At 37.8% G+C, this 12,274-nt stretch overlaps 1 protein-coding gene across 4 annotated transcripts in view; it reads right to left on the minus strand.

Annotated features, from left to right (window-relative positions):
- The window catches only part of ADAMTS6 (ADAM metallopeptidase with thrombospondin type 1 motif 6), a 140,665-nt gene that overhangs the window by 121,168 nt on the left and 7,223 nt on the right, over positions 1–12,274 (minus strand). For 3 of the 4 annotated variants that reach the window (XM_027887722.1, XM_027887720.1, XM_027887721.1), the window contains exon 4: positions 5,345–5,513. In XM_027887722.1, coding sequence (XP_027743523.1) covers positions 5,345–5,513 — 169 coding nt within the window. Of the gene's footprint in view, positions 1–5,344; positions 5,514–12,104; positions 12,205–12,274 lie in introns of those variants that run through there. The other variant, XM_027887723.1, reaches the window with a different exon arrangement.

Here is a 12,274-nt window from a genome sequence, read left to right on the forward strand (position 1 = left end):
CTGACAGCTTCTGTATGAAAATTTTTTAAAGTTCACCTATTTTTTAATAACACATGCTGATGTTTCTGATGCCCTTGGAGTGCGAGTATTTTAGAAATGCAGTACTGCTTCCATTGGACAGATTATGTGACCTTGTCCTTGAACAGGCAGCAGTCACGAGCATTGAGGCCATGCTGCTGAGAACACAGCTGCGCTGGGCAGGGCACGTCTCCAGGATGCAGGACTGCTGCATCCCTAAGATTGTGCTTTATGGGGAACTTGCCACTGGCTGCTGCAAGAGAGGAGCCCCGAAGAGGAGATACAAGGACTGCCTGAAACAATCCCTCAGCCTTGGCCATATTGATCACCACCATTGGTCTACCCTGGCCTCCAATCGGGAGGCCTGGAGACACACCATCTATAACGCTGCTGCTGCTTTTGAGAACACACGCAGGATCACTCTCGAGGAGAAAAGACAACGCAGGAAGAACTGTGTCTTGTTGATATCACCTGGGGAGTCTTTCTGCTGTGCCTTCTGCAACCGGACTTGTCTGTCTTGCATTGGCCTTTTTAGCCATCAGCGTGCTTGTAGCAAGCATGGGTAGAGCCCCTCTCAAATCTTCGTTCACGAAGCCTAGCCATGACTGCTTCCACATTAATTCATAATCTTTCACTCAAAGATGCAAATCTATTCTAAACACTTCAAAACTGATGACCTCATGCAGAAAACTTTCAGAGAAAAAAAAGATTATTTTGGACTCAGCTTGATAGTACCTTTCAAACGAAGGTCTCAGAAGACTTCACAAAAATAAACAATTCTTATTTGCTTATCGAGAGGAGAAGCTTAGGCTTCAACTGGTCTCAAAGTAATGAGAAAGCTGGAAACAATCCTTACGCTTCAGGATTTATTAGTGCATATGCTGCTTTACTCTGAAGCACTAAATACTGGTGACTGAATTCTTCAAAAACTTAGAACAATAAAGGCCTATGATTTATTTAACAAAACTAGTTACGAGGCAAGTGATATCATTTTTCCACTATATTTGAAGGTTAAAAAAGAAAAAAATTAAACTTCAATAATATCAAACATAGTTACTGGGAAGTAAAAAAAAGGCAAAAACAGGCAGGAAAGACAAAGCAAAAATAAACCAGAGATAAACACTGTAATTAACCCTCAAATAATTAGTGTAAAAGTATGGAATTAGGTTTTAAACTGTAACTAAAAAGGAATCCAAATCCACACAGAGATGGAGTTCACAACCACGGTAACACAAGTTTTCCTAAGTCAGTCCTCTAAAGATATTGGGTGGGGATCAAGGTGTAGAGAAAGAAGGACAATCAGAAAAAGATCTCAAAATGCAATAGCAAACTACTCATGCAAGATGCAGCCGTGACAATATTTTGAAGTAAAACATTATGCTGCTTTTTTCAAATTATTTTAGCACCATTATTTCACGTATCTAACAAGCTTTTATTTAATTTTAGAATATATTAACTGTAGAGTCTGGCAAGAGTGTAATCACTATATAAATCAGCATATAGTAGAGCTATCTAGAAATAATCTACCACTCTGCAGCTTTCATGTCAACTCTTGTTGTTTTCTCAATCCTATCCACACACAGCATTCTGCAAGATAATCCAGTGGATCAAACCCCATTGAAGCAACTAGAATTTGGCAGTGGACAACTTCTCACAAGGCCTTAATGATTTCAGCTGTTTTAAATAAAACAGTCAACCTGGAGACAATACATACAACCTATTCCATGTTCTTATCTGAATGTCCTTGCCTCCCCAATTTTTCTCTTGTATTAGCTACCATAATGCTACCATCTGCTATCAAGTAGTCCATCACTTATTTGTCACAACCAATTCCAATCATCCTTTAACAAATTCTGTACCCCACTTTCTATCCATTACTGTAATTTTTCTCTCAGGAAAGTAAACAACACTCCACTTGTCTCTGTTAACGTTTCAGAATCCTGACCACTTCTCTGGTAATAGAAGAGGTACACAATAAATGCAGGTCTAGGTTACAGTAGGGGAAACTTGACAGAGAGTGAATAGTGGCACAGCTACTCAAGCAGATTCCTCTTTGAATCCACTACTGGGAAAAGTGTCCTAAAGGTAAAGCTAAAATCAGTGTCCAAAATAAATGATACCCTGTGAAAAGGCAGTTAAAGCTCTGTTATGACTGCACTTTAAAACACAAAACTGGAGTGCTGAAAAGCTCCAAAACCAGTCAAATTCAGTGAGGATGACTGTATACCTGGTTTTAATCCTAGGGTGTGAAAGCTGCAAAACTGAAAATTAATACTGGATTTAAGTTTTTAGCTATTTTAGATTTTAGATATTTGGAGATGCTTTGGATGCCATGTCCCTCTAGGATAAAGCTGCAACAGAATCACAGAATATGTTGAATGGGAAGGGACCTACAAGGATCATCAAGTCCAACTCTTAGCCATGCACAGGACAACCCCAAGAGTCACAGCAGGTGCCTCAGAGTATCATCCAAATGCTTCTTGAACTGTCGGGCTTGGTGCTGTGACCACTTCCCTGGGGGCCTATTCCAGTTCCCAGCCACCATCTGGGTGAAGCACTCTTTCTAATATCCAACCTAAACCTTCAGGCCATTCCCTCGGGTCTTGTAACTGGTCACCAGAGAGAAGAAATCAATGTCTGTCCCTCCTCTTCCCCTCATGAGGAAGTTGTGACTGCAGTGATGTTTCCCCTCAGTTTCCTCTACTCTAGGCTGAACACACCAAGTGACCTCAGCTGCTTCTCATAAGGTTTCTCCTCAAAGCCCTTCACCATCTTTGTTGCTCTCCTTTGGATGCTCTCTAACAGCTTCATATTTTCCGCAGCCCAAAACTGCACACAATATTCAAGGAGAGGCCACCCCAGTGTAGAGCAGAGCGGAATAATCCCCTCCTTCGACCGGCTGGTGATGCTTTGCCTGATGTGTGCTGGACATTTTGTCCAGAAGGATCCTGTGAGAGAGAGTATCAAAAGCTTTACTGAAATACAAAAAGATTATATCAACTGGCTTCTCCTGATCAGCTAGATGGGTTACCTTGTCGTAGAAGGAAATCAGCATTGAAAAGTGTGACTTTCCTCTCATGATGCCATGCTGGCTGTGACCAATGACTGTGTAGTCTTTGAGACGCTTTTCAATACTTCCCAGAATAAGCTTCTCCATAACTTTACCAGGCACTGAAGGGAGACTGACAGGCCTGTAGTTACCAGGGTCATCCTGCTTGCCCTTCTTGAAAAATGGGACAACTATCCCATCAGGCCCCACAGATCTGTAGGGATCCAGCTAGAGCAGCAGGTCCCGCACAGTTTCGGGGTTGATTGCAAGTTGATCTTAGTCACAGTCATGGTCCTCCAGCTCAGGACACTGAGACTCCCTTGGTCCATCATCCATGTTGAAGACAGAGGCAAAGAAAGCATTAAACACCTCTGTTTATCTCTGTCCCTGTTTGTGAGGTGACCATCCTCATCCTGTAACAGGTCGATGATATTTCTATACTGCCGACTGCTATTAATATATTTGAAAAAACTCTTTTTATTGTCCTCCACATTTATGGCCATCTTCCACTCCAGTTGAGTGCTCAGAAAATAAGTTTAAAAGGTTTTGGTACCCATGAGGGTAAAAATGTCATCTGCAAAAGTAAGACCTTGCAGTCTTGGAAGAGAGCAAATTTTTTCAGACATTTTCATGAAGTAGAAATAGTATACAGAACAACAAGAAAAGGAGAAACTGAGATGAACGTGCATCATATTAGGCTTGTAAAATGCAGTGCTTTAGTATTCCAGTAATTAAGGACTTTAGGACACAAAGATCAGGAAGTGCACAGGAGTTTCCAAGAACAAAAGCATCATCAAATACATAAAGGAATAAAGGCTAAATATTACATTAAGGTTTATTAAAAAAGTATGCAAGATGCAGAGTTCTAAACAACCTGTGAACAATGTGACAGATAATACCACAAATACCTAAATACCACCTGACAAAACTAGCTGCTACTGCTTCATGACTTGAAGGAGAATGACATCTAAGATTAGTCTAGAAGACAAGATCTGACAGAGGTCAACATTCTTTCTTTCTCAAGGGATATAATAATGGTAAAAATTGCATCTTCCTGTATTTCAGAATCCATCCCCTACTTCAAGAGGTTTAAGTGATAGTTCTCCCTACAAAATGAACATGTATTATTAGTGCCATTATTTTACAATCAGTCAGCAGGCAGTAACAGTTAAGAGACTTGTTTTGCAATATTAGAAGCACACAATTTGAATAATGCTTCCAAACTAAACCAGAATTTACATACATGAAGTCTGACATTCCATAAACACATTTAACTGAAACCCTCAGAAAAAAACTGTCTCCCAAGAATGGGGGATTGTAGACAATATGTACTGTAAGATTAGTCAGCTGGTGCCAGTAAACATTCTAAACTCCAGAAGACGCTCAATAAAGTTCATATCAATGAACAGTGATATCATTTTAAGGTTAGTAATTGTCTGCCTGCCCTATGCACAGATTCTCATGGAATACAACCATTCAGGACTGAACTCTTAAGAACAAGCTATTACTGAAATATAAGCAAATGCAAGGTTAGAACATTTTTGCAGTATGTTAAAAACCCATTACTTTTGTGCTCTAAAATAACTTGTCAGATTTACTCCATGCTGTCTTCAAGAAGTTAGTTTTCAGTTTCAGTTTAAGCAAATGAAAATCATGTCAGAGCACTTGGAAAGTGTATCTGTAGAAGTTAAAACTACTTCGCAGAAAAAACATCTCTCCATCAAAACTATATAATCCTTCCATAAGGCACATGTAGGTCACATATTTGAATATTAACCCACTGAACCAAAAAAACAGTACCAAAACACCCTTCTGTAAAAAAGAAAGAAATGGACTCAGCTCCAAGTGTATTGTTAATCATAACACTAACATATTTATTGCACACCAAGTTTCTTCAAATAAGATAGAACACTTACTAAACATTGAGTTGTAATATTTAGTCACTCAATAACGCTTTTCAGTTGGAAAATAAAGTACATTTATAGCAGATTTTGAGAAAGCCTGTGCTCATTACTACCACTACACAATACAGGCATAAAACAAGACTTAATCCCACTGTCTTGGCTTTTGAAAAGACACTATTTTCTCGTTCTGAATCTGAAAAAAAAAAAAAGAGCAAAACTACTTTCCAACAAGACACATTACATAATCCAAAAGAAGGATTCCCAGTGCTACATTCTCCCCTGTGTCTTAAATGTGTGTCTTGAACTATGGAAGATGCTAAAATACATCTTAAGTTAAAATACTTTTAAAGGAATGACAGTCATTCTCCTTTACCTGAGACTCCACAGTGCCTGTGATCATAGAAGTGTTGCTGGTGCATAGTAGATTTTTTGTATATAACATGAGGATGCCCATTCTCGTAACTATAGTTACTAGAATCTTCTGTTATATTCCTTAAAGGCTCGATAAAATACTCTTCATCTTCTGTAGCAATGACTCCATGCTTAAAGAAGAAAATAAGAAAATAAAACTTACAAAAGACAATATAAAAGTCATATAAAAAGCTTAGCTTTAAAAAACATTCTCTGTTAAGAAATCCACAGCTAGAAGCCAACACATAAAATAGTGCATAAGCCAACTCTCCTCTGCTGATTTTAGTGTGAGTAGGAATAGGTGCCCATAAACAACACAGTGAGAAAAAAAATAAATTATCACTGTCATATTTCTGGAGTTCTTTAACTTTTTTTTTTTTTTTTTTTTTTTTTTTTTTGGAGATGTAGAAAGAAAGCAAGAAACATTCTCAGTATATGACAAATAATCTTTTTACAGAGATGTTCCAAAACTACCAGATTCATATCCACACAAGCCAAAATGGCATTGGCTCTAAATGGCGACATCAGTATCCCTCTATGATGTCACAATGCTAGATGCTTAAAGCCAAACACTACACCAAAGGCAAACGCCATAAAGGATTAGTTTCAGAAAACATATTCGAAGAAACCATTCATTATTTCACATCTAGATGCTCAACGCAAAAACTGAGCTAGTTAACAGAAGTCAAATTATTTATATTATGATACACTGTATTTATTCCTTAAAAGATCTTGCCACAAATCTAACATGTAAGAGTTGTTGCAGACTGTGCACTAGACCTCATTCCCTGTAACAAATGAACAGTTTTGCCTCATACTGTAGTGCTGAACAGCAGATATTCTATTCCCATAACTTTCACATTTGAGAACTCAGCTTCTTCCAAACAGGAAGTGGTTTACGGAAGAAAAGGGAGATTTCAGGCCAACTATGCAATTTCCTGAACCTTCAGCAATTAAAACTTAACTTTAGCAGAAAATCCAGGTTTAGAATCCTTTTGGATATAGAATTATTGTGGAATAAGCCCTGACAGACTCTACACCCATATCTGCTAAATAAAAAATTCTAATACCCGTATGTACAAAATTCCGAATGCATGAACTTTCTATACAGGGAGAAAGAGCTATTCTTCAGATAGAAGCCTGGGAGCAAGAACTTCTGCATTCATATCCTGACCTGATGAATCACAAATTTCTACCATAACTTTGATCTGTAAAGCAAGTACTTCTCATGAGTCTTTTTTTTAAACCTCTCTGATCAGCCAAAAGACCACTTGCTCCATATCTGCTCTAAGTATCATAAAGCTGTTTTCTAAAGATCAGAGCTTGCCTCTGTACTCCTGGTCAAAGCTATCATCCTATTACTGTTGAGTACATTATCAAATGCCTGCTGTTCTTCATTTCTGAAACAAGTAATGTAAAATTTACAAAACAAAAAATCCTGTGTAAGACATCAGAAAGAAGTGTTTTCCAAAAAGAACTGTATTATAATTTGTGAAAATATATGTACGAACAGACTGCAGATTCCAATTATGCATTCCTTACATTGTCTCTGTAACAATAAGTGTTCCTCTTCAGTGGTATTTTTCATTACGAACTCAATTACTGACTCAAAAAGGTAACATCAGGCTCTATATTCACCTGGAAGATGCCCAGTATCAAATTCCTCTCACAGTGTCTTCTTGTTACTTGGAGTCTAAGAATTTATTAGAAAATAAATCATTTACTGGTATACTGCTGCTTAAACAGTATTGAAAATATAAACCAAATTGTAACTGGATTTGCCAGATGTGCAGAAAGAACCTTGACAGTCTGGACTGTTTCCAGTCCGGATGTCAGACATCTCAGTTCAAGCGAATTCTGAGCCATTATAAACTCTGATATTATATTCCCACAGGAAGAGAGTCCTGCAGAGTAGTTCTGGCCAACACCATGAGGCTGTCCACTTCATGCCAAGCTGGAGGAGACAGAGGTACCATCCAGCCTGATTTAATACATAATGGGAATTATACAATTATATCCAAAACAACATTCTAAACACCAGTTTTGGCTCATAATCCACTATTTCAGCAAAACAAAATTTCTGTTGAAAAAGGAGATTGAATTACTGCTCTTATAAAACATTAAAATGAATTACTAATTTTCTTTGGTTTTATTTTGCTGTTGTATTATAACAGTTCATAAATTAAACTTTGCTCCTAAGCATCATAAATATCACTAAGACATAGGAATGACTAGAAAAGTTTTTGACAAAATACCATGAATTTAAGAAACAAGCTGAATGCACCAAGTAAGTTACTACAAGGAACATTCCCAAGATTATTATCTAAAACAGATTGTTTGAGGTCCTATGTTATTCAATACCACTACAGAGTGCCAACTCTTGCTAACATATATAAGGTCTGGTTCCAGCAGTCTGACATGCTCAGACAAATTTGTGAATCCATATGGATTCACATGGAGTTCCCTTAATTTGTGAAAAAGAATTCTTTTTTGTCAGGCCGTCCAGCAGGGGCCTTAACCTTCTTCAGACAGGGGAGGTCCATCAGTTGCAGAAGCAAACCGAATTATGGAGGACAAGTAAGCGTATGCCTTCTCCACACAGTACTACTGAGTCACAATTTTTCCATATCTTGAACCTTTCTAGATTTTAAAAGCACATCCAATTTTAACATAAAGCTACAGTAATGGAAACTTCTGAAAATGTATCAGTGTTGTTCAGTATGTCAACAGCTGGGTATACAATTCAGTGTGGTTTTATGACTAAGGAAGAAGATTGCATTTGCTTACTGTGTTCTCAAAGATGAAAAAAATAGTGATCTGGCCTGACACAGCACATCATATAATCTAACAAGATAAAACTAGGACAAGGACAGCTTGTATTAAATTTTCTGAATAATAAAGCTATTCTGCAAAAACATATGAGTACCAAAGATAGCCTAGAGACACTGATCAAGAATACTAAATCCTTTTTAATATATTTTTTATTTATAATTTTATAAATTAGATATTATTTTGCATAAAACTCAAAAATACCATAGTATAAACAATTTAATATACATAAATGATGCCTTATTTAGAGTAAAAACAGCTTTCAAATGAGCTAAGTCAAGAAAAATATGAATAATTTAAACATATATGTATTTAGGAATACACGAAGCAATCATGTCTTCAGGCAAAACAGTTCCTCCTTTAACCAAGAAAGATCATGCTTTTAAGTCACAGTTGCCTACCTGTGTTTTCTTTATCACTTCTGTTTGGATGGAGAGAACTGTGCTACACAACACAACTGTTACACAGCACATGCAGTTTCACATTCCATGGAAATACTAGTCTTTTTACATTAAACATTTACTTAGGACCACAGTGGCCTCAAAATATTTCCCACTACTGATCTTTTCAGCACTCAGGGGAGACCTCATCACTCTCTACAACTCCCTGAGAGGAGGTTGTAGCCGGGTGAGGGTCAGTCTCTTCTCCCAGGCAACTATCAGTAGGACAAGAGGGCATGGTCTCAAGCTCTGCCATGGGAGGTTTAGGTTGGATATTAGAAAGAAGTTCTTTACAAAGAGGGTAATCAGGCATTGGAATGTGCTGCCCAGGGAAGTGGTTGATTCTCCATCCCTGGAGGTTTTTAAGATGATGTGGCACTTAATGCCATGGTCTAGTAACCATGGCGGTGTTGCATCAAGGACTGGACTTGATGATCTCAGAAGTCCTTTCCAACAGGGTTGATTCTGTGCTTCTATGATACTCAGCTTAGGCGATGCCTCAGTCTTATTGCCTTGTACCCAAATGCTGGTCATTGCAGGCTCTTTTATGATACAGCCAAACCTGCAATCCATCCACAAATGTAGCATCCACTACAGTAAATATGAGTCTGGAAGGCCAGGAAGCCTGCCAGAAAAAACCTTCAATTTCCTCATATGACTGCTCACTGGATTATAGAGCTTTCCTCACAACTTCAGAACCATTTATAGCATAATCAGGCACCACAGATGGAAACTGCTGGACTGAAATGTCAGTAAGTAGCAGCCTATAATTCTGGGGCACTTGGTAATGAGAAATATAGAGGGAGAGGCTGAAACAAAAAACAAGAGAGGAATGAACTGACTGCTTGTCACTTTTATTATAATGAAAGCCCTCTTTACACTTACCAAACACAAGTGTTCTTCAAAGTCATACAACATATGTTAAGTCACGTTCTTACATGACTACTCTGCATAACTACTTAGAGAAACTCAAATATTCAATAAGGGGAAGAAATTTGATCTATTTGTCAACAGTGAAGTTTAACAGGACAACTGGAGTAAATTTAACGCATAAATTTTGCTTGTGAGCAACACTCACTGTTAAAAATTACTACTTGCTTTAAAATTAAATTGACTTGCTTTGATACAGATGTCAATCTATCGATTAGAATTAAGTCACTGGCAGTGACTTAAAGAACAAAAATCAAAGTAGGAAATATGACAAATGCCTTAGGCACGACACATTCTGAAGTATTCAGTAATTCTAAAACAAGTAATATTGTCTTCAGTATTCCCTGCCAACTGTTTTATGAAACATGTTCTAACCAGCAGCTGCATAAAAAAACATTTGTCAGTAGGAATTAGCATTTAAAAATAACTTTGTGATGGATTTATCTGAATAGAGTGGTAACCCCCTAGAAACACTGGATGAGTTTCTGTACAGTAGATAAGGATACTAAGTCAAGCCTACTGTTGCATCCCTCTGCAGAATTCCAGCCTCTCTGAGAAAGGTCAGTGTGTCACCCCTACTGCTGCTTCTGCAGCATGACAGGAGTCTCACATGCTTGTGACCAGGCCTTCCCAGGAGATGCAATGGACATCTGATATTTGCAGTCACAAGCAAAGAGGCATGACCTTGGAGAACTTGAGTGCCAGCCATGGTGTGTCTAGGGACCAGATTAAGGCTGCCTGAAATCCAAAAGGCATACATAAGAGCTGATGACAACCACAATTGCTGAAGATGATGATTTAACTGGGAAACGCTTTACACTAAAGTTAACTTACAGATACTAAGTTAACATACTGACAGCTAGAACCACAGGCAGCTTCACACCAGCACAACAGCTAGGTTGAGGGCAAAGAAAAAAACATGCAGCAGTGGGAACGCTAAATATCACCTCAGAGTGATATTCAGAAGAAACAACAAAAAAAAGACTCTTCTTCACCATAACATCTTCCATGCTTCTTTGAAGAAAAGACATGCCATGAGGAGCAAGAGATGGGCAAAGACAACAAGAAAACATGGGGTTTTTTTGCTTCATCCAACTTCTATTTTCCTTGGAAAACAAGAATCAGCTAAGTTAAAAAGAAAACAAGAATCAGCTAAATCAAGGGCAGGCGTTCTTGGCTCACTCCCTTAGTCAAGGTCAAAGAGGAACTGAAATGGGATCACCATGACACTTACTGCAGGCTTCAAGGGAGCCAACTAGTCTGTGCATCAAGTAGCAGAAACTCTAGGAATAAAAAGGCATGCAGCCGCTATGAGCCTTGAAAGAAGGGATTTGGTCTCTACAGTATTTTTAGCTGAAAAGAACTCTAAAGCAAAGATCAAGTATATTACTTAAAGAGCTTAAATAACTGTGACCGGAAAAAAGAGTTATTACATGGCAACTGCAATCGAAGTGAAAACTGTACTAAATTCAGACCTACCTGCTACAAGTCTGCATCAACCAAACTGTGATACCACACTCAATGGAACACCATTTTAGCTACATTTCTTTGGAAGTCTTCACTGAGCCATGGAAATCCCCATTAAATTATTTTTCCTCAAGAGTACTCCAAAATGTTAAACTAGACTGTATCAGGGATACCAAAAGTAGCTGGATGTAATGCAGTCTATCTAGGTCTGAAGCAGCTAGCTTTTGTTTGAAAATAACATCCCAAGAGGCATTATTTATTAGCACTTTCAAGGACAAATAGAAATTAGTTTAGCAAGTCTGTGTAATTGTTTTTTGCCCTTAGCAAGTAGTTAGATCTGCCTATTCCTAACAGAAGATTGACCAGCATTCTACTACAATAAAAACCACAGTGAGTAATCATAATATATATGTATATTTTTACTACAGAAAACCCTGGCTCTTGATTTAGTATTTCATAGTCATGCTCTTCTACTTTAGTATTGTTATTCAAGAGTCTGCTTTTTTACTTTTTTTGCATCTGTTTTCTAATTTTTTTCCCATGCAAGTCCTATTGTCATGTGATCAAAAGGTCATCACTAAAAGAAAAGATGAGAATAAATGAGATAAGAATTTCTAATCCTACTTTTAAATGCAAAAGTTTAAAATTTGTAACAAAATCCTTCTTGGAAAAAAAAAATAATTACTTTCTGAGGCTGGCATTTGCTAAAGATCAATTCTTCTCATTATGCTTTGAATTTTTAACAATGATGACTTCTACATCAATAAATTCCTCTTTTATTATTTACTCATAATTTCTAAACCCAAATTCTCAAAGGTAAGTGGGTGTTCAGTTCTATCAACGTCTCTCTGTAGAGATTCAGCATTGTGGAGGATCCACTGCTTCCTCCTCCCCACCCCCTGAACTTGCAAGGCTTTTATAACCCATAAAGACCTTAGCATAGATCTAATTTTGCAGCCCTAGAGCAGATACTGTAAACACTGAACAGATTGCCTGTTAAATGACTACAGAAATGGGTCTTAGTACTTACATGACAGGATTGTCTCCCACACTTACATTAAGCTTTAGAAACTGAAGACTACTTTTCCCTGGCACCTAGAACAGGTTTTAGTGGTTTTCTGCACCTTCCTGTCTGCTTGCTTCCTACAGGGACTCAAAAAACGGAATGATATGCCAACTAAATTCTTCTTCTGCAATTTAAAAGGGACAAGCACACAATTACACTA

The sequence above is a fragment of the Empidonax traillii genome, unplaced genomic scaffold (assembly GCF_003031625.1).
Source record: "Empidonax traillii isolate 1590-97213 ecotype Southwest subspecies unplaced genomic scaffold, ASM303162v1 scaffold220:size741200, whole genome shotgun sequence".
NCBI classification, from domain to species: Eukaryota; Metazoa; Chordata; class Aves; order Passeriformes; family Tyrannidae; genus Empidonax; species Empidonax traillii.